The sequence below is a fragment of the Hypomesus nipponensis genome, chromosome 7 (genome assembly GCF_054491055.1).
Source record: "Hypomesus nipponensis isolate SF chromosome 7, ASM5449105v1, whole genome shotgun sequence".
Taxonomy (NCBI): Eukaryota; Metazoa; Chordata; class Actinopteri; order Osmeriformes; family Osmeridae; genus Hypomesus; species Hypomesus nipponensis.
The window spans coordinates 12,817,696-12,840,873 of NC_140367.1; the positions used below are offsets into that span (position 1 = coordinate 12,817,696).

General features: G+C 38.7%; 1 protein-coding gene across 3 annotated transcripts in view; it reads left to right on the top strand.

The window, feature by feature from the left end:
- slc38a4 (solute carrier family 38 member 4) overlaps nucleotides 1-23,178 on the top strand; it is a 69,498-nt gene that overhangs the window by 28,358 nt on the left and 17,962 nt on the right. Inside the window, exons 1-9 of one of the 3 annotated variants that reach the window (XM_084701174.1) lie at nucleotides 14,841-15,017; nucleotides 16,902-17,076; nucleotides 17,485-17,578; nucleotides 17,738-17,853; nucleotides 19,474-19,547; nucleotides 20,171-20,263; nucleotides 20,810-20,891; nucleotides 21,733-21,815; nucleotides 21,942-22,000. In XM_084701174.1, the coding sequence (XP_084557300.1) occupies nucleotides 16,964-17,076; nucleotides 17,485-17,578; nucleotides 17,738-17,853; nucleotides 19,474-19,547; nucleotides 20,171-20,263; nucleotides 20,810-20,891; nucleotides 21,733-21,815; nucleotides 21,942-22,000 (714 nt within the window). In that variant the 5' untranslated portion in view covers nucleotides 14,841-15,017; nucleotides 16,902-16,963. Of the gene's footprint in view, nucleotides 1-14,840; nucleotides 15,018-16,901; nucleotides 17,077-17,484; nucleotides 17,579-17,737; nucleotides 17,854-19,473; nucleotides 19,548-20,170; nucleotides 20,264-20,809; nucleotides 20,892-21,732; nucleotides 21,816-21,941; nucleotides 22,001-23,178 lie in introns of those variants that run through there. The other 2 variants (XM_084701172.1, XM_084701173.1) reach the window with 2 other exon arrangements.

Sequence of the window (23,178 nt, forward strand, 5' to 3'; positions counted from 1 at the left end):
GTACTGAATGGGCCGCACGCCGTGTATTGAATGGGCCAGTCTGACAGTAACTCCCAGGCCACTTTTTTCCCCCAGTCCGCCCCCGACTTGTGATACCAGCTGAATTGATGTGGCCGCCATTTTGAATGAATTAATAAAAGTTTTTTTTCCCGTACTCCTACAAAAGGTATCCAATATTCGCCAAATTTGGCACAGATCTTCTTCCGCCATGGGAGTCTATGGCAGCCCCTAGAACCGTAGGTAGAACCGTATGGTAAGAAGTTGTGAAATTTGGCACATTCTTTGAAACCAGTCCCCTCATCACTTTCACCAAATGTCATGCCTCCCATTCCAACCATCTAGCGCCACCAGTGGGTCAAATTTGAAGGTGTGTTTACACATGTTACCTTTGAACGATATGTCTAATTTTTTTATCATGTCTGTGATTATCTGTTTAGCGAGACTGTAAGCCACTGCAAAGGAAGCCAGGTACACTGCAGTCGCTAACTACCTGTAGTTAAACTGTGTATAGTCAATGCAATCCTCACACAACTCCCTATCGTATCGACAGATTAGCAGAGACTTTGAGTAATATAATAAAATGTTTTTTACACATGTCAACGTGTATGTCTATTAAACAGTTTTGTACTTTGTATACAAGTTGTATTTTGATCGACGTTGCGAGTACGTAAACCCAAGTCACACTTGGCCATGACAACAAGCTACAACAGTGACTTTAGAGAACTACATTCTACATTGATCTGTTTGAAACGCCCCGAGCGTAGTGAACATTCGCGTCGCTGCAGTGTGAAAGCACCGTAACTAGCAAACCATCAGCGGTCCACTCCCACTGAATCAGTCAAGTTGTATTTGTCCGTGTTAAGGCCGATTTATACTTCTGCGTTTTTACGCACACGGGGAACGCCCTCTCCGTCAGGAAACGCCCTCTGCGTGTCCTCGCAGAGCTCTGCGTGTACCTCCTGATTTTCCTGACTATCCGTCTGTCCGTGCGTATTTTTACGGATACCCCTTGGTTGTGTTTGGTCCGTATTAAGAACCGTTGGCGTCAGGGGCGGGGTTGCCGTGACCAACAAGAGAACAGAATCCTTTGACCGCCATTGTTGTAAGTTTTTACAATTCATATTTCAGCTAAACAGTACATGTAAATCAGCATCTGGATTAAAATGTGACAAGAAATGAGCAGTGTAGTTGCTAAGAATGTGCTTATTTTATTGATGAAGCGGCTAATTCGTAAATTTGCTCCGACTTTTCGATAACCTAGTGAGCATTGCAGTGCAGCGCCATCTACTGTTCTGCCGGTGAATTGCTTTCAGCACGCAGAGCCATCGGAGTAGGATAAATTCAACCAATCCGTCCGACTCCGTGCGTGCGTCTGTCCGTTAATCGAGACGCAGAAGTATAAATTTAGTCTCTTGTCGGTGAGGTTGCGTAAGCGCACATATGTAAATCGCCTGATCACTGTAGTCTTTCAAGACTACAGAATTACTACCACTCAACACATTTATTCATTTTGAGTTTTTGCTTTACTTTACGCGGGATTGGGACAGCCCGTTGGCCTGTTGTATGATCTTGGTCTGATCTTGGCTGAAGATAGTTTTTATTTTCCAAGTATCCACTAGGAGCTCAACATGCCCAAGTCCATGCCTGTGTTATTTGAACTTACGTGGTTGACTATGCATCAATAAATATTTCAGACTGAACTTAAGTTTAGTACAAACTAATCTACTTCATATTACATAGTGTTCAATCACGTGGGTGCAGCGAACAGGATGGGCGCTTCTTAGGATCCCTCCCACTACCTGAAGGCAAATTCAGTTTTCCTCCTTATTACCATGTTTCCAAGAAACCTTATTACCATGTTTTCAGTTTGCACATTATATCCAATTGTACAACAATAGAGCTATACACAGCAAACATTGTCACCCTATTCCCCCCCCCATCCCATAATAATAAAGTAACTAAATAATAAAGTTCAAAACATAATAAAAAGAAACACAAAAGTATATTTTACAGACTGAAGTGTTTTTTGCTGTGATTTTTCCTGCTAGTCAATGTACATAATTAGATAGGTGTCCTACTCCCCCACAGCCTGTTCTTGCTGAAGCATGTTACCAACATTAGTATTATGCCTTACATTCAAAGTGAAAAGTACATTAAAGGTCCCCAGATATTTTCATAAACATGTTGTTTACATCTAAGAATATACGTTATCTTTTCCGTCAACATGTTTGAGGCCATTTCTTTAACACACATTGATTCTTGGTCCATCAACTTTTTTCCAATTAAGAGCAATTATACGTTTAGCTTGTAATATACACATATCTATGAATCTGAACTCTTTACTTTGTAGAAGTGGTATGGTAGGATATGAACCAAGAATAAATTGCTTGGGATTCAGTGGTAATTTCTGTAACAGAATTTGATCAATCATATTAACAACCTCTTGCCAGAAGATTTTCCTTTTCGCACATTCCCAAATACATTGAAACAGTGTCCCCCTTGCCTCGCCACACTTAATACAGGTATCAACAATATTATCATTAAATGTATGCAATTTCACAGGAGTTATATATGTTCGCATCAGCCATTTGTACTCTAGGAGTTTTAGGCTGCTTCTAAGTGTCTGCCTTTGTGCCTCCTTTACATACCTCACCCCATTCTTTTAAAGATATTTCCTCTATATCTTCCTTCCATAATCTCAAGTTTTGATTCTGATGAGTCAATAGATCCAGCCGTAAGCAAGTTATACAGAGTTTAAATTCGACCTGTATCATAAGTGTCTTGTGACTACTACTTCTAATGCAGAAATGGTCGGTATATCCAATGAATGGTTTTTGAAATGAGGATATAAGTTGAAAATACCTGAAAAATGATTATTTTGAATGCTGTATTTGGTAGATGCCTCCGCAAAGGACATACATACTTCATCCTCCTCCCTGTACATGTCTTGTACTTTCCTTAATCCCTCTATTGAGCACGCGTCTGACATTATGAAAACCCTGTCTCCCTTGAATAAACCCATTTTGGTCTTCCCCCACTACCCCGGTAGAAGAACCTCTAATATCCTTGCAAGAATTTTTGTATCCGAATTCAGAAGGCTAATTGGACGCATATTTTCACATTTTGTAATAGGTTTCCCTGGTTTTGGAAGTTGTTTTTTTATAGATATAGGGATGCCATCTGGGCCCGCTGATTTTCCAGCCCTCACACAGCCAATTGCTTCTGCAATTTCCAATTCAGTTACAGTTTCATCTAACACTACTTTCGTCATCTGAAATTTGGGGATTATCAAGATTGACTAAGAATTGTGTCTGTGTGTCCAGATTAGAACACTCAGAGCTGTATAATTTCCCATAGAAAACTCTGAAGGTCTCATTAATCTCTGTCGGATCCACTATAGTTCTACCACTTGGGACTTCAATACAATTAATAGATCTTTCTGTTTGTTGTTGTTTAATGCGCCATGCGAGAAGTTTTCCAGGCTTTTCCCCCTGATCATAGTAGTACTGTTTGAGTCTCTTTAAATCAGCAGCTGCTTTGTTAGCTGCCAATTCCTTGTACTGTGATCTAAGCAGTAGAAGTTTTGAATGTACATCTGTAGATATCTGTTATGATAGATTTCTGTTTCCAGTTTTTTTTATTTCCTCATCTAATGTCTACATTTCAAGTCGTGTAGCCTTTTTCTTTGAGCTAGTGAAAGAAATGATCTGGCCTCTAATAAAGGCCTTGAAAGCCTCCCATCTTATACTAGCAGAGGTTTTGGACTTGTTACAATCAAAATACTGGTCTATTTGTTTATCTAAGAATTCCATGAATGTGGGATCTGTAAGCCATCCTGGTTGAAAACACCATCTTTGGGGATCACTCATTAATTTAGTATCTTTGTAGGTCAAGGATACATCTGCGTGGTCTGAAAGGACTATACTACCATAATAACATTCATACATTTTGGAGGCAAGTAGTGCTGAAACCAAAAAGTAGTGTATGCGTGAGTGAGTTTTACAAGTGCTAAAATAGCAGGAATACTCTACTGTATTTGGTTTACCATGTCTCCAGATATCCAACAGATTCAATTCCTATCGTCTTTCTTGACTTATTGTGAGTACTATCTAAACCAGTCGACCTGTCTCTTGAAGAGTCTAATGTACAATTAAAAAGACAAGCTATTATGTATTGCCCAGGGAGATTTGATGCAGTCAAAAATAAACTATCATAGAATTTAGGATGATCTTCATTGGGACCATAAACATTTCAGAGTTAAGGTTTCAGACAATAACCTACCCTGGACCATGATATATCTACCTGCAGAGTCCTTAACTACATTTTGTATCCGTAATGGGACAGATTTGTGAATTAGTATCATAACCCCTCTAGCATGAGTGGTGTAGGGAGCAGACAACACATGACCCTGCCATCTTCACATCTTCACTCAACAGATGTTTCTTGTAAAAAAACTTGAGTTCAAGGATTTTATCCTGCTCATTACTTGTTTCACCTTTGTACGTTTGTTCAGACCCCTACAATTCCACAAAGTACTTTTACCTTACAGCTCTCTGACATTAATTCCAAGATGCATTAATGTATCCATAAGAACCATTTCAGTAAAGTACATTGACAAATCACAACCGCAGATAAAATAAATTATAAAGTAAAAACAAAAAGACCCCATATGCACCCCGAAGTCCATGCGCTCTGGACCTCCTATCCTACACTTTTAACTACCGATAAAGCGAGTCTAACTTTTCCTTCTCCCTCTTTAGCTCTAACTAGCTTTCTCATTTTTTCTGAATACTAATCATACGTAAAATACAAAATGTAACAATGAACTATGCAACACTTGCAACCTGTAGCCTAGTCACAAGGCCTACTATATAGTTTAACCGCCCAAACACATTCAACACAAACCTGGAACCCGTGCATGCAGGCTGAGGACAGAGATAAAAGTAAAAAGTCCATAGCCTGGCCACATAAACTCTGCAATGCGTCAAAGCCTACGTACGATAGGCCTAAACCAATGTTGAGTTTGTTGCGTGGGTGCTCCATAATGTCCCTCATCCAGTTTCATGTCCATTGTTCACAGCCGTAAAGTAACATTTTATATACGTAGGCTATGTTAGCCATACTAGCCTAAGGAAGCGAAACTGTCTTGTTCAGGTAAAAAGTATAGCCACTAAACGAAACAATAATAATAGACTGATCACCTATCCTTAAGTGGAGATGGCTAAAAAAGAAAGTAGGGCTACTGTGTTATTTTCCTAGCCTGGCTGCCAGCCCACTTCTCCCCGCCCACAAAAAAATGTGGTTGGGAAGTTGGGTCTGGAGGGTCTTGTATTGGGAACAGCTACATAAAACCAGGATCTGGGCGGACCAATGAAATTGCCAGGGCGGGCTTTATACGATGATGGACAGATTATCAACAGTAACGTAATCAACAACGTCACGAAAGAGCCCTTTGGTTGAATTCGTTTTCAACAAACAACATATTACGTTGCTCTGATTGGTTGTAGGTCTATCCAATTGAGCGTAGAGGCATTTGTTTTACGAGTTCGGTTGAAACACGCCCAGTAGTCACAGTCCAACGGAGAGTTTTCAGACTCATATGCTGACTAGAATTGACTAGGAGTATGACAACGTCAGGCTATTATTTTCCTGTTGTCACCTTCCAACGTCGAGCCCGTCTCAGTCCTTAGTTCAAAGGGATTGGATAAACCTGTCCACTTCTGCAGGAGTTTGAAAGGTCTGAGATCTCTCTTGGTGTGTTACCAGAAGCTGGGCTGGAAAGGTGCTTCTGTGCTTGTGAATGCCCTTGTCTCGCAGCTTCTTCCGCACCTAATCATAATCGCGCTGCAACCTGTGCACACCAGCAGAGAGGTCCAGATGGAAACGGACCGGCTCATTCTTGTAAAGGACCTGTCCCTTGTAGGGCTGTCCCCACTCAGTCGATTAGTCAATATTCTGGTCGATATGCTCTTGGTCGATTAAGATTTTTTTAGTCGAGCTGCCGTATGGAAGTGTGAGATCTGATTCCCGCTTGATTGCTGAATTAAAGAAATGTTCAGAAATGTGCTGGTTTAAAAAATGAATATGCCTATTATAAGAATCACATCCAAATCGAATGACATTATCTTCTCCGGCCAAGATAACACAATCTTTCTCTATTGCACCGTTCCCCACTCGGCATCTACGCAAGTTTGCATGCTGCACTTTTTCAGGCAGTGAATAGCGCGCTGATTTGCATGTTAAACAAACAATATTTTTTATTTGTAGTTCATTGGTTATTATTTATCTATTACAATCTGGAATGTTGTATTATATCGGCATTCTGTAACAACAGGACTGGTGTCATGAGGCTTATTATTAGTAAAAGCTTATTTTATAGCGGCTAAATCCGGAATGTCCAGCAGCTACATTGAGTCAGATCGGGAAAATCTTTGAGTTGTCAATCTCCCTTCTTACGTATGTATTTCTTTCATATTATCTCTTAAAACAGTGAGGTAAAACACCCAAAATGGTTTGATGAAAAGCAATGTCACATTTATAGAAAAAAAAAGTTGCAAGTTTCGATTAGTCGATTTTCAGAAGTGCTAGTTGAGTTTTGGTTGACCAAAGAAAATCTTAGTCAGGGACAGCCCTAGTCCCTTGATTCTTACTGCCTTCAGTACTCGTTCCCCGTCCTTAAAGTTCAAGAACTTCATAATTAATGTCCTTGGACGAGCCGTGCGAGAGTCATTGTTTGGCGGAGCGCCTATTCTATGAGCCCGCTCCACTACCAATTTTTCTCGTGGTTCCATATTCAGAGCCTCAGGTATCCATTTATCCAGAAACACAGTTGCATCCTGGCCCTCTGTCTTCTACGGTAGCCCCACCAATCTCACGTTGTTTTGTCGACTTCTGCATTACAAATTGTCAACTTTGTTGGTAAGGCTTTTAACTGTGCTTTCCAGCACACTAACTTTGGATGATGGCTTGTTAACGTCGTCCTCCACATCAGAAATTCGTTGTTTGGCCTGTTCCATGCGGTCTGTGCAGTCCTGTACCTGTTTTTTACATCCATAATCATTGCTTGCACTCCATCAATTTTCTTATTGAGTCCACTTTTCACAGACAGTATGGCTTTTATGATATCTTGATTGCTATTCTTGTCTGGGTCTAATATTTCGTTGTGTACTTCGTCGAGGTCGTACTCGTTAGCCATATTGTCAACTTGCATGTTATCCTCCTCAACCTTGGAATGTTTGTCGTCTTGCCGTGATTTCTTTTTAGTTGTCTTGTCTTTTGCATTTTTTCCTGACATTTTAATTCTGGGTACTCTAAGTGTTGCGTGACTTTGGATAGGATTCTGATTAGTGTCGTAGAATTAAATTACATGCTAGCAGCAGAGCTTAAAATTCGCAACCTCCTAGCAACTCGCCATAACCGATAAGACACTTTTTTAAACATTCATCGGCAGATGGTAGTGTTGACTTCCCATATCAGTGACGAAAGATTTTGGTAAGGGGCGGAAGGGTGACTGCCGTTGGAATGAAAGGGAGAAAACAGGACAGAGTAACACAGCGGATATCGCTTATAAAAAAAAATAATCTAATGGAGTGTTTTTCTGCTACAGTGAGGCGTCTGGAGCAATATGCCACAGGTTTCCACTGCTCCCCGTGGAGCTGAAGGAGTACACCCCCAATCCATAACTACTTGCGTCCGCTGACACAGCCGTGGGCTTGCTGAAGTCGTATAAAGCGAGTACTGGTGCAGTGGTCAACAGCTCCTTGATGTGTTCAAAAGCTGTTTGTTGTGCGTGGCTCCATATCTATGTATTCTTGTCCTTCAGGAGCTCGTACAGCGGCTGTCCTACCGTTGAGAGTTTGGGGATGTATCTTCCGAGATAATTCACCATTTCCAGTATCTTTCTCAACTCTTCACAGCACATCTGCTGGTGTTGACAGCTGCCGAATAGCTTCCACTTTGTCAGGGTCAGGCCGGATCCCGGACCAGTGAATGAGATGCCCAAGGAACCGCAGCTGACTCTTCCTGATTGAGCACTTCTCACAATTGAGCTTCAGATCAGCTGTCTTTATATGCTGCATTACCTTCTCCAGGCGACCATCATGCTCCTCCTCTGTGGCCCCATAGACCAGAATGTCATCCATGAAGACCTCACCAGGCTCCAGCCCCTGTAGGGTCTCCATCTTACTCTGGAAGATTTCGGGTGCGCTGGTTATTTTGAACGGTAGCCGCTTGAAGTTGAATCTGCCAAATGGCGTAATAAGGATAGTGATCTTACAGTTGTCTGGGTGCAACGGTATCTGGAAGAACCCACTGGCGGCATTGAACGAAGAGAAGATGAGTGGCCCCACTCATCTCATCAGTAGTAGGCAGGATATACTGTTCTCTTTTCACAGCCTCGTTCAGCTTCTTGAGATCAATACAGATGCAGGCTTTACCTGTGCTCTACTTCAAGACTGGCACCATGGGTGCACACCAGTCCGGCTGTGTCACCCTCTCGATGATGCCATTTCCTTCCATCCTCTGGAGCTCCTCCTTTACCTTTTGCAGCATAGGTAGAGGTATGCGTAGTGCTTTGTATACAGCATATGGCTCCAGAAGGAACATATAGATTGGATCGAAGTTAAGAACAATTGTTTTTACCTTTTACCCCCAGAACTGATCATCTCAACATATTACTGTATGTAGAAATTGATGACATGGCTTCAAATTACATCAGGCTGTGGTAAATATCTACAAGAAGCAATGGGAAAGTTAATTCAATATAAAATATTCCATTGTTATTATTTCACTCCGTCAAGACCTTACAGAATGAAACTGATGACCTGTGTAGTGTCAGACAGACCAGGGAACTTTCCTATATTGCAAATGGGACTGTTTTTGTAAAGCCATTTTGGTCTCAAGTGGATATTGTAAGTCGGTGGTACAGATATGAAACACTAAAGTTATGCTTACTAGGTGATCCCACCCAATTACCTAAGGCATCCAAAAGGGTAGTCCAGGTCATCATGGTTGGTATTTGTAACTTCCGCTAGAATTATATGAAAATATTGGAAGTTAAGGAACACGCCAGAATTCAAAGGATGGGTGAATATGATGGTTGACAATGCTTCATTTGAATCCAAGCTCAGCAGAATAAATGGCGGGAAAAAGAGGGAAATATATGTCCATTGATGTAATTCTGGACACACAAAAAAAGGAAAGATTATGTTTAGTGCAGTTAAGGTGGTGTCCACCATCAAACAAACCAAATGTGGGTTGATGACCAAGTTTGTGTGGGACAATGTGGGGCACGTTACCAATACGAAAACGTAACCTGAAGCTGTTATATAATGTCTGTCTAACTTAATAAAAACATTTATATTATGGTTTGTTCTTTAGTACCTTCCAGAAAAAACAATTACATCACAATGTAACATAACATGTCTTTATTTTACATGTCATTTAAATTCAACATGTCTGAGCCCAAAGGCAGCAGGTGTAACAGTTTGACATTAACAGTTCTGACCAAGTCAAACTAAAATCCAACAAAATAAATAATAAACAAATAAAATGTAAAACAACATTCAAATTAAGAATTTATTGAACCAAAAAGTTCATATTTTTAGAAAAGTCTTTATTAAAAGAACATTCTCATTTTTGTTGCCATTATGCTACCTTGTAAAAATGTTCATTACTAAATTATCTATTTGTTTTCTGACGGAACACATGGAACGAATCACCGCTCCACATTTTGATTGAAAGCCGTCACAACCTATAGTGACCGTGTTTACTCCTTTCTTTTCATCCATTGAATAGGATTTTAAAAACAGCCGTCTTATTTGTACTTCCGATGAAGCACTGTTAAATATAGGTAAAAAACTATGCCGCAAAAACAATAAATTAAATGCTTTCTTAAAAAAGGCAAAAGAACACATGTACATTTTCTTAATATAATAATAAAAAACCCAACAGACTGATGAAAATGCGGAACATTTTCTCAATCTGCGATGTGCAGGACAAGGGATGCAAATGCTGTGCAACGCAAAGCGGGATGGGTGGTCACCCTAAGTGTGGCCTAGTTTTGTTATTATTTTGGGCTGCTTTGTACACGTATGTATGATGATTGCCTAACCTGAAACTAATAAGATGTTTTGGTGTTGATGTAAATTGTATTGTACAAGTTTTTCAAGCAAAACTATATACATTTTAAAAAGTCTTCAAGTATTCACTATTTTGTACTATTGGCAACACAATTGACTACGATTGAACTACTGTGATCTAAATAATGCACATAACACACATCTAAAAACCTACAATCCAAGTCTGTTGTATAGTTTATTTGTGGCCAATTTGTGGATTTTATGCGTTCCAATATTTTTCCTTGATGATGTACCCCCTTTACTTCAGGCCTTTCTTGTGAAAATAGTGAGTTCTTATTGGCCTTTACAATATCTTCTACACCCACAATACATTGAGAACTGATCAACAAAAATGAAGGCCTTCTTGAGACTTTTTTGGAGGTCATTTGGATATAGGGCTGCAACAACGAATCGATTAAAATCGATAATTGAAAGTGTTGGCAACCAATCTCATTATCGATTAGTTGTGTCGCGCGATTATTAGCCTACGCCACTCAATAAGTCGCGGAGATGTTGAGTATTTAAAAAAATGGTTTAGTTGAGCGTGCAGCGGAACGGACGTAGCGGAAAGGCCATCGGAGAGACGTTGTTGAGTAACGTTGGCAGAGAAATCGGTACGACCCAAGTCATCCAAGGTGTGGGAGCATTTCACACTAAATACACCGAAAAAGTGTGTCAATTGACCGAGGTTTGACATCCGTCTCACAATCGGAAGACGCTACTTTGCAGTATCGCGTTAGTGACCGGGTGAAAACTACCCATACCATTTTGAAAAAAAATATTTTTCAGAATATAAAAACAGGCACCAGAGTATCTTAATGTCTGGTATACGTCCACAGCCTTTACTTTTTCAATAAATATAATATTAACGTTTTCAAAATTGTGTGCCTGTTTGTGCACATTCTGAAGACTTTTTTGCACTGTGAATTTGCACTGTCAGTTATGATTTTGAATAAATGGTTGGAAATGAATGCTTTCTTGTTTTGTTTTTTTTATCCGATTCATCGATTAATCGAAAAAATAATCGACAGATTCATTGATTATTAAAATAATTGTTAGTTGCAGCCCTATTTGGATACAAACATGTGTTACAAACTAATGGCACCTCTGGAAATTCTTAATAACAAAAAAAGTTATTTTCCTTTTTATAATTGACTTTTTAAAGTCCATCAGTGTGTTTAGGATCTTTCAAGCAGTAATCCTGTTTCACGGGTATAAATAAGAGGTGACACACAATATTCCCTTATTTATACATTTATACATTTGTCATGTGCAATCACTTTATTGCACTACATGTTCTATATGCTATATTTAAAATGGCAAATTCCTTGTTTGTGCAAACTTACTTGGCGAATAAATCTGATTCTGAAAGATAATACACAAATCAAATGAGGGAAAAGTGCGTTGAGCTTCACAATATTTATAGAAGTAAAAAATGCTACTCTCCTGAAAACACCCTTATTTACCCTAAGGGCAATACTTTAAAAGTTCTATGCAACTGGAGCTGTTACAAACTTGTCTGGACAGTGAAGAGGATGTTAAGAGATCACTATTGGAGAATTACTGAGGAAAGTAGATTCTTGAGGTCACCAAGTATCCAAAACTACCATTAGATACCACATCCATGCTAACAAATTATTTGGAAGGCATGCCAGAAAAAAAAAACATTTCCTGTCAATTTCATCTCCAAGTGCCTGTAGTTTGCTATATGTTACTTGAGCTTTGAGTTGAACTGTTTTCTATGGTCAGATTATTATTTTGGTACTTTTGGGCAACATGCACTCAAGGTGGGTTTGCTGGGGAAAAAATGGCTGTACTGAAAAGAACCTGATCCCCACTGTTAAGTATGGTGGAGGTTCTGCAATATGCTGTTTTTCCTCGAAGGGCCCTGGAAACCTTGTTAGGGTACATAGCATCATAAACTCCATGAAAATACCAGGACAGAATCTGGCTGCCTCTACCAGGAAACTGAAACTGGGTTGTCGTTGGATCTTTCAGCAGGACAAGGATCTTAAACACACATCAAAATCTATACAAAAATGGTCAACAGGATAATAAATCAAGCTTCTGCATGGCCATCTCAGTCCCTCTGATTAGTTGAGAGGTGTGCATTATTCAACAATACACCAAATGTCTCTTTATAGTTTTACTTAAATGATTTCTTCCCACATGGGTTAAAAAGGAACGCGTTTCTAAACATGCTGGCAAAAAAAAAATTGGGTAAATTCTATGTGCAGTCCTTACAATTTTATGAATATTGATTCATATTATTTAATAGATCTATATATCAAGCTGCAAAGTATCAACATTGTACAAACCTGCTGCAAATATGAATTATTGTCGTAAGTTTAAATAAATGAATACCCTAAAAGGTTTAACCAACATTGCAGTCCCCCCCAAAAAATATTTTTTTATTGTTTCATGCATTCAAAATTACATTAGATAGCTGGTTGCTGCTATTGCGCCGCTGAAGAATAGCGTAAATCTTCCCAAGAAATGATTTCAAACTGTATTAAATTATTTATTTTAGAGTAAATGTGAATGGCAGCCTAACAGGTCAGTTAGGCTACTTCTTACTTTGGTTGACATTGTTTTGTGTTTGTTGTCGTAAGCCCCATAAGCAGGTGTTGATATGGTAACCAATTGCTACTAACATTTCTGTGTTCAAATTGTCAGTTAGAAAGGTTGTGAAACGTAGGCATTACGGCTGCCACTAACGACTGGTAATTATTCTAGTGAAACGCGCCAATTATCTAAGAACCAGGTAGTCGACATTTACCACAGACTGGAGCCGGAGTACAGTAGGGCTAACGTCTTTAAATCACTTCATACGCCTCTGTTGTCCTAGCAACGCGTCATGGTTACGGTTAACAAGTTAGCTAAATAGCAGCTATACTGCACAGCGCCTCTATGTTTTCTTTTTAAGTGCTCGTGCATAGCGCAAGTGCTGCTGTGGTATGCCATTGCAACTTTGCACAATGTACAAACCACCTTATTGTTTGGTGATAGCGTTAAGTCGAAGTATTCCCATACTTTTGAAGCTTCGGGTATTTGGGGACTGGGTTTCGGAACCAAGTCAGACTCTGCTGCAGCTGCCATGATATTTGAGCGTTGACTGGAGCCGACCAATGACTGGAGCCAACAACAACTGACGTCATGCAAGCACCAATTACGTTGTGATATTGAAGAAGAACATTTGTTATAATTAATTGAAGCGTTTTTTTTTTTTATAATAAAAAACATATTTTAAAAAGATGCGTCGATTTAAAATATTGATGTCGTTGCATTTTCAGCGTCAAATCGCGGATGCCCCTAGAAGGCACTTTAACATATAAAATAGGTATGGCAAGGCAAAGTTTCACTGGAATGGAAAATACAACTTTTTGAAAATGCATTACGTGTTTGTTTCTAAAGATGTTCATCCTGTAATTAGATCAAAATCAACCATTTTAACGTTTATAGTGTTAGTTATATTTTAATTCTAAATTCCAGGATAGAGTGAGACTGAATGATTGGTGTAAACAATATATATTGCATTTCTCAGAATGTGAATTATGCTGCACGTACACCTGGATTAAATGTCAGACTGGGGGTACAAGTGGGCCTCCAGCTACCTGACTTAGAGCACCAACATTTCTTCACTTTTCCGTTTTGATTTGCTTTTTAAAATATTTGGGTAAGGTTTCCTTTTATTGTGAGCTCTTTGTCATTAACGCAACGCAGGTTGATTAGTCAATGCAAACTCAATGTTACTTGTTGCTATGCTTGAGAAGTGACTGGAGCAGGCTTGTTCTAGTGACGTTTCCTCTTTACACCCACCCATCACCCCTCCCTAAAGTGGGAGAACCTTTACCCCTACCCCACCCCCACCCAGTTTCAGGCTGTGGAATTAGGGAAGGTTTTATGGTCACAGAGATGTGAGACTTTGTTAGAAAACCTTGCCAGTATTTTGGATGTATAACCCCAGGTGGTGGTGTTGTGTGAAGATCTGCATTGCCTCCTAGTTTTTAGAAATTATAAAAATATTTTACAGTTTAACATATTTGGCTACATGACGTAATGCTGAGACTTGGTTTTGTGGATGGAATTACTTAAGTTAGCTAATGGACGTATACTGAATGTGGATGGTGGTGTTTGGTTGTGCTGCTAAATATTTTTCATGACCATTGCCTCTTGAAAATATGAAAATGAATATTTAATTGGCTGTACAAGGAATGTATGCCTTTTAGGAGTGCAAGTGTATGTAGAAGATAGGCTGGGAACACAGAATCCTTCATGTGAGTGTGACCATGCACACAGCGCCACTTTCAGGGGCACTTTTGATTGGTTTGCTTTAGTCACAGCCTGTTGGCACCGTTGGTTGTTCCTGGCACGTTGCTGAGTGCTTCGCTGAGTCACTCCGTGCCGACAGTCTAGAAATGTTGAAGTGGGAGGGACATTAGCAGTTAGGAGGGTGTCGTTGGCCCTGGGGACAAGTACCCCGGCCAGTGTGTAACACATGGACACCACAGCAGTCGACTGGCTGTCATCTCAACCATAAGTTTATGCATCTGCATCCAGCAATCAACCCTCTTTCTCACCTACACTTTCAAATTGTCTCTCTAATTGACCATCTGTCATACTATTTATTTATTTGTCTAGAGTTCATGTACATCTCTCTCTTTCCTTACTTAAAGCAACTATGGGGGAAGGGGTTTGGGGTTGTTGGGTCCAGGCACCCTTGCTGATTGGCCAGGCTAGGTCCTCCCTCTGTTCTTTAAAAGACTTTCTCATACCTTGGTCACTAAAAAGCAACAGCCCTTTTAGGCTGCACTGGTTCCTCTGTCCTCGTAACTTCCCCAAAATACTTGGGGAAACTAAGAAATAGCACATTGAAATATAATTTTGTGGAGCTACTGAGTAAGTATTTCATATTTTGGTGGTATTGATTGTAAAAACATACTGCTCAAGTTTTTGGCTGATGTAAGAACTTTTGTTGATTGTGGGCCATAGTTTTACATAACTTGCCTTTGAGCTCTTGTAAAGTGTATTCAATTTATAGCAACATTTTGTGTAGCGCACTGTGGTAATATGTACTTTATGCAACATGAAAAGTGGATTTCTATCTATAGAAATAATCTGTTAATGAAATGTATTTGATTTTATATTTCAAATTACTACTTTATTCTTTATATAAACCTGTAGCCTCCGTTTCAGGTTGGGAAAGGTAGGATTTGGTGTTACAACACTGTTCTAAATTTGCATGTGAATAGCCACTTGAATGGGTCCGATCTAAATGTCAATTGGATATACTATAGACACTACATCAGAGTTGCGAGGTGCTCTGCCTTGTTATAGTGTTCAAGGGAGAGGTGTGATTACTGGTTCAACAGGTTCTTCAAAAGTGAAGATTTTACACACACAAGTAGTAAAATGTTGTTGGTTAAAATAAGCTCTCGTAGCTTTACACTTGAAGGCCAGTCTTTTGATGAACTGCACAATGTCTAGTGAAAGCAATGGATATTCACACAATTAAGCTTTAGCAATATTCAATTATCAATTTAGCTAAGACAAACTGGTGTGTTATCATTGACAGAACAAAGACAAAAAATCTACTGAAATATTTCTGGTAATCCAACAAAGGAATGTGAATTATAATAAAGGCTTCACTGTTTGCCAGCTTCCCTGTAAACAGTTATATGTTACTGTCCCTTTTGACATGGGTCACAACGTGTGTTTTAGTATCCTCAGTAATCAGAAAATTAATTATATTTAAAGATGTACACTGTGGCTGGTTAACTGTAGAAATGGCATACTGGGATCATCACGTGAATTGATTATTAGATTGGGCCTAATTTCTAGACTAACTTCTCTAGAAATAAAGTTGAAAGTCCAGATGTCATGAAAGCAAGTTTTGTTTTTCATCTGTTCCGTTGGTCTATATTCATCAAAGTATGCAAATGTTCTCAATACTAGAGAAACCTGTGTGGGAAAACTGGAAAACTGTTAAATAATTTAAAAGGTCTTTGTTCTGCCCAGTTCTGTTCTGGCCAGTTGGTCTTTGCTTATTATGTAATCTGCATAATTAGGGATGGAAATACATAAATGTGCCCCCTCAGTGGTCGTTTGAGGGATTGCTAGTGGTGTGGCCATTTTAAGTGGTTAAAACGGAGTAGAACAGACCACTCTTTGTCATGCCAATGGAAGTGTGGGGGTAGACCTCACAACTACATAATTATTTGACCTTGGGCTGACTTTATGATGGTTATATCTCAACAAAATAACATTTGCAATATGTTTTAATATAAAACCAAGTGTAAAGTCACAAACTGAATCATGCCTACACAGCTTTTATTTTTCACCTTTGGGCGACTTGTCATTGTATTATTGGCCTGTGCACCACATTTTTCTCCTTAAGGTAACTTGTCATGGCCTTTGAACCAGAGTGTTTCAGAAAGTTTTAAAAATGTATCTTCTATAACAAAGACGGCTATATTCTAGTTTTAGTAAGTCCACCCCGCCAGATAAGGACTGATGTGTACTGTGACCTTTCACATGAACAGTACCTAGTGTCTTGTGAGGAATTTGCCAAACTTTTTTTCCTGAGGAAACTTACTGTGTAGTTAAATCAATTTCAACATTAACCACAGAGAGGCCTTAATCATCACAGTATCATTACTAAAATAATACTATGTAAATCTGGTAATTATGTTGTTCACTCAGACAATTGTAAGTTCTTTAACTGGCTGTACAGTGTCATAGCATATGTATAATGCTCCTTTTCTCTCTCCACTATGCTTACAGGTTGTTGCCCACTTTTCAAATTGACACCAAGTATTCTGACATACTGAAGGCCTGAAAAAGCCATGGACCGTATGGAGCTAAAGAAAGTCTGCACAGATGCAGATGATGACAGTACTGACAGCTTGGATGATAGATGCACAGAGCCCATTGACTCGGAGAAAGCCACCATCAATAGGTCAGAGCAAAAGCTTGCTTTAGTGCATGCATTATACATTTATCCATCCTTTTTTATGTACAATTGTGTATAACGGAGCCACTGGATCATTAACTACTTGTAGATTTTTCGCAGTTAAGATCAGAATTTTTTGTTTGTCTCAAGGGAAAGATAGATTGGGTACTAGTACTGACTTGAAAATTGATTATTACAACCTCAGATACCAAGATTGATATTGGTATTATAAATGCAATTATTATGTAAACGACAACAGAAAATTGTTTAAAAGTGGTGCATGATCATTTACAGTGAAGTATTGTACAGTTTATAAAATATTTCTGCAATGTATAATGACAGAATATTAAAATCTGAATATTCTTTAACAAAGTCTTTTGAGATTTGAGTCATATTTTATTTACTTACTTATAGTCAATTCCTTGATGATGGTGATGATGCAGAAAGCCAAAAGTTCCTTACCAATGGGTTGATGAAGAAGAAGTATGAAGAATATCATGAAGAATATGTAAGAAAATGTAGTCGAACGTAAAAAAAAACTAATTTTATAATTGATTCTCAAGTAGATGGTTTGGTCATAATTTTGGACAATATATGATGGCTTTCACAGTTAATGTTTGCTAAGTAAAATTGTCTCTCTCTCACACACACATTCTCCTCTATGCAGCATCCGGGACACACTTCTTTTGGGATGTCTGTCTTCAACCTAAGTAATGCCATTATGGGAAGTGGCATCCTGGGTCTGTCCTTTGCCATGGCCAACACTGGTATCCTTCTTTTTGTGTAAGTATGTGCCTAGGGAATACATTCAGTTGGTGTTTCCATAATGTATCATTTAACAAGTAAAGGCCACTGTAATGTTTTTTTCTTTCTTGCAGTCAAGAAGTTACTTTTAGTTGATGTGGATTTTTTTTTAATGGCTGCATTTTTTAATGTGATTTTATAGGAACAGGAAAAGGTTCAGGATTAGATATTCAACAGTTTTAACAATGTTACTGCTGTCCTCAGGAAGAGAAGTCCCCTTCCGTTTGTTTCCTCTTATATGTTGCAACGTCGTACTTCCTCCCTAATACCACCTTGGCTATTCTGGGATCCTCTGACATTCAGGAAGGCGGTGTCAAGTTACGCCCATATGATGTGGAAGTGTTTGGGAGAGGGGGTGGGGGCACTTGTTATGGTGCTTTTCCTTTGCATGGGACTTACTCGACTCTACTTGCCTTTTGGGTTTTCCACCAGGCAAACCTGGTATCTGGTAGGTTTTTTTGGTAGCACCTCAGTCAAGGTTTGAGCTGAGACGATACCAAAAGGTGACGTGAAAACACTGCAGACTATTGATTGGTCAGAGATGATTGCGACACGGGACACCTACTTTGAGGGAATACTATAAGCAGTGGTAAACAATGTACCTGGTACCAATAGTGTGTTGAGTTGAAGAGCTACCATGCTATAAAAAAGCAGCTTTCTCATCCCAGTACTCACTTGCTGTACTTGAATAGGTACAACAACTTTTGCTTTGTTGGCTGGCTATTTGTTGAAAGACAAATAGTTAGTTCTGATTAGGCAGTTCTCATAATTAGTTAAAATTGTGGTATATTGTTTGTGTGAGACTTCAGTGGTGCAGGCTATGTAGGGCTGTATCTTTTTTTACCTTGTTACTTGGAATTTTAATCCATCACGAATAAGTATACTTGATATAAATAACACAAATAAAATTACACAGGAGTGCTGATTGAAGCTACTACTAAACTTGTTGAAAGATTGGGCTAGTCAGACTGATGAAGTTAATGACTTCTAGCTGACCTGATTGGGTTGTGGTCCCAAAGAGTGCTAAGCAACAGACCCAAGCACACTCGTGTTTGGTTGATGCAGGCATTACATACATCCCTCCTGAAATAACTCCAGCAACTCCAAGATATTATTACTTCACTGAGTTAGAAAAGCTCAGATTATTTTCCTTTAAAAATAATTTACTATTGTTGCAGTTACGTTTTTCAGACTGGCTTGCATTATTTATACAGACAGTAGTATGTTGACATTGTGTATCTACAATAGACACATACTTTTACTACCAATGGGAGTCCATCACCTGTAATGGGAATCATTATCATCATTCTGAATATAGTGGTAATAGTTGTCGCGTGTAATTGGTGTCCTGGCTTTCTTACAATGATCAAGAATTCCATCCCATTTGATTTGCCAAATTGGCATATCTACCAATATTGTGGGATAACTTTGGTAATGGGGATAACCCATATGTAAAAGCAATGTAAGCAGACAGTCAGTTGGGTTGTTTTGTGAGTTTCCTTTGTTTGTTCACTACCCATTGTTTTACAACCCATTGATATCTTGCATATGCAATTATGAAGCCAGACTGATGAGTTACTGTTCCCTATGACACTGTAGGATCCTTCTTCTGGGTGTGGCTGTTTTGTCTCTATACTCTGTGCATCTGCTGCTGATGACTGCAAAAGAAGGAGGTTTGTATTACCTTTCAATTTAAATTCTTAAAGGTAGACCCAACAAAGTGACTTTCTAAAACAAATGGGAGGTTGGGAAATGCCTTAATTGACTGATACAAAGGTAGTTGTGTTTTTCATAGTGTTTTTCATAGTGGAGTATCACCCCACATATTTTTGTAAGTGGTGAAACATTGCTATTAGGGATGTAACGACACACTACTCACTATTTGATAGAATTAACAATACTGGGTTAACTATACAATTTTACTTATGATTTATGTACATAATGAGATTGAAGACGTTATGACTGAAATATTCCTTGAATTAGTTCTCGAACAAAACCTACAAAATACGGTATTTTCTCATATGTTCTTGATCAAATTAAAGATTACCTTTTTATTTGTGATGTAGTAACGTAACCATGCAACACTGCATCAACTACACAAAACAATGCGTCCTTTCTTTGTAAAAGTGGAAATATTCATATTTATTTTGTCTTAACAAAACAAACAAGTAATGTTACCTTCCCAATTGCTACAGCTGCCTTAACTGTTAATGTGTAAAGAGCTTGACACACATGCAATTCCTTCTATTGAATGAATCATTTAACAAATTTGCAATGCTTTCCAATGTTTTGGCAGGTTCCCTCATCTATGAAAAGTTAGGAGAGAGAGCTTTTGGGTGGCCAGGAAAAGTAGCTGCATTTGGATCAATTACTCTTCAAAATATTGGAGGTATTGAATCTGGGATTGTCGCTCTGTTTTCAAACATATATGGAAACATTACATGTAAATAGAAATGGCTGATAAAGTATAACGTTTTGAATTCAGACACAAAAAATACGAAAGTGGAGATTGTCCTCGATCAAAAAATGGATGTACATATAGAAAAGTTTAGTTCATAACCTGACCGTTTTCCATGAATATTGACACAGAGATGCAGTTTCTATGTATGATTAGTCTAATGTAATGACATTAATGGTACACAATTCAGATTCAAATTAAAGATTCAATGTACATATTTGGAAGTTAAATACATGTTTCATCCTCATGTTAGCAAAGCAACAATTTTCAAAATGTTCATATAATATATACTCCATTGAACATGACACACTGGTAGTGTATATATGTTACCATTTCCAAATACTTTATATTAGGTTTAGTTTACTTATTCTGCCCAAGTGCAAGACAATAGGTCAAACTTCAATGCACCTTCAAACCATAAATCTATTTTTTGGGTTTCTTGGTAGCACATCTTTAATAATCTTGGTTTGTAAACAGCAATGTCCAGCTACCTCTTCATTGTGAAATATGAGCTTCCTGAAGTCATCCGGGCCTTCATGCAATTGGAGGAGAGTTCTGGGTGAGTGTGAGCATGTGAATGTACTGACTGACTGTTTCACTGCTCAATGACTTCTCTATGACCATGACTCTGTGACTGGTCTATGACCGTGACTCTAACATACTATGGATCAATTAATCCATTTTATTTTGTCCAGCTGATATAAATTTGTTCATGTTGATATCCCCTATTCAAAGATAATAATTAGCATATATTTCAGATTTCCATTATGTTTGCTATGAACACGTTTTCCTATAAAGCTGATTATAAGATACAATTATGCGAAGAACTCTGATATTATTAAGATGACTCTTATCATGGATAAGATGGACCCAGAGGACTGGAGTACACATTCTTTACAGAAGTTACTGTTTGTCTCAGAGTCTCTTATCTTATCATTACAGTGTGTTGCTATTCCTCATGATCTTGTTAGGAATCATCTAATGTAGACATTGCTTCTGGTAGACACTAAGAGGGCAAGTGTCTTGACATAGATAGTAAATGGGTGTTTTTATTTTCATCCCTTGCCTACATGATGTAAGGGTGATGACAACTTTCAAATGAGTAGAAATGTTTAACTCCCCTGTATACAAAATATTTGAATTTCTAAAATGTCCTTCTGGAATAATTGAGTAAACTGAATAATGCTGACTAACAATGTATTTTGTAAATGGCTTCAAAATACAAGTACCTCCAAGATTTAAACTGATATCACATCTAGTGTTAAATGTATTAGTTTAGTTGTTAGGTGTATCATTGTTTTGTCTTAAGTGACATGATCAACATCTACGTTTTTAGTTGTTGATCATGTAGTTAAGTGGTGAATTATTAGTCTGACTTAATTAGTGTTCTTTGTTTGCAGTGAATGGTATCTCAATGGAAATTACTTGGTAGTGTTTGTGTCTATTGGGATCATTCTGCCACTATCCCTCCTCAAAAACCTTGGTGAGATATAAGTATTGCTGCAGTTGAATCTTTGCACTTGGATTTGTCGATTCTTATGTTCCCTTCAAATATGTTTTGTGTGTGCGTGAGCTGCAAAATTTATATTTATTTTATTTGTTTCTCTAGGCTATCTGGGCTACACAAGTGGATTCTCCTTGTGTTGCATGGTTTTTTTCCTCGGCGTGGTAAGTTCAAACCCCGAGTCCCACATTCAGGTGTCCACTATCCCAGCCAACAAACCAAGCCAACCGTTAGCAACACAAAGGGAACACATACACAAACAGATAGGGAGATCACACTGTTAATTTACTGTTTTGCCTGTAACATTTCATCGTCATATCCACAACACCGTCTGGGGTTGCTAGTTTTGGGAAAAAGTATGTCCGAACAGGAGCTGTTTGGACCAATCAAATTGTCAGGGCGGGCTTTATGCGATGATGGGCAGATGATCAACAGTAACATAATCAACCATGTCACCAAAGAGCGCTTGGGTTGAATTCGTTTTCAACATACTACGTTGCTCTGATGTTGCCCATACTCACAGCCCAACGGAGCGGTTTCAGACTCATATTCTGACTAGAATTTTGAGTATGACAATGGCATACTAGAGCTGGTATAGGTCGTAGTGTAAAGCAATGGGCTTCGGTATGCTGCGTATTTTTGCTCTAGTGCGATCGAATCCCACTTCATGCGAGCCTGCAAATGTTTTATTTGGTCTCCATTTATTTTGTCGCAATGGTAGCCTAATGTAGTGCGCACGTAGGCTATATGCCTACTTTCATATTTGCCGCAGGAAATATGAGATCCGACTTGAAAATCGCCAGTAATATGTTTGTGAATTTGTGACGAATCTGGTGATGGAGGAAGACTGATACGTGAACGCACAGCAGGGGAACCAGTTAACGTGGTAACCAGTTGAGCGACAACACCGGCGCTGCATGAAGTCGAACCCACTTAATGTTTTGTTCTTCTGACAACCAAGAGATTACTACAATTCATTTGTGAAATAATCATTACATAGCTGTACTTAAACCAGTGTAGCTCACTGCAGAGCTGCCAACTCTCACACCAAGGTTTTTGGAGAAGTTGGCAGCCCTGTCACTGTAACGCTGTACCCGACACTGGTAGCTAAGAATGAGTTTTAATTCCTTAGGAAGTAGTGATGGGAAGTTCGGTTCATTTTACTGATTCGGTTCTTTGAATCTCGTTCAGTAAAATGAACAAATCTTTTTTCGAGTCATTCGTTCATTTCAACGGGTGGGGGGGGGGGGGCTATACGTCCACTGCAAACACGTATGATATTCTCATGTAGGTTAGTGCATGATATGTGCACCAGCAGATACTATTTCAAAAGAAATTCCTG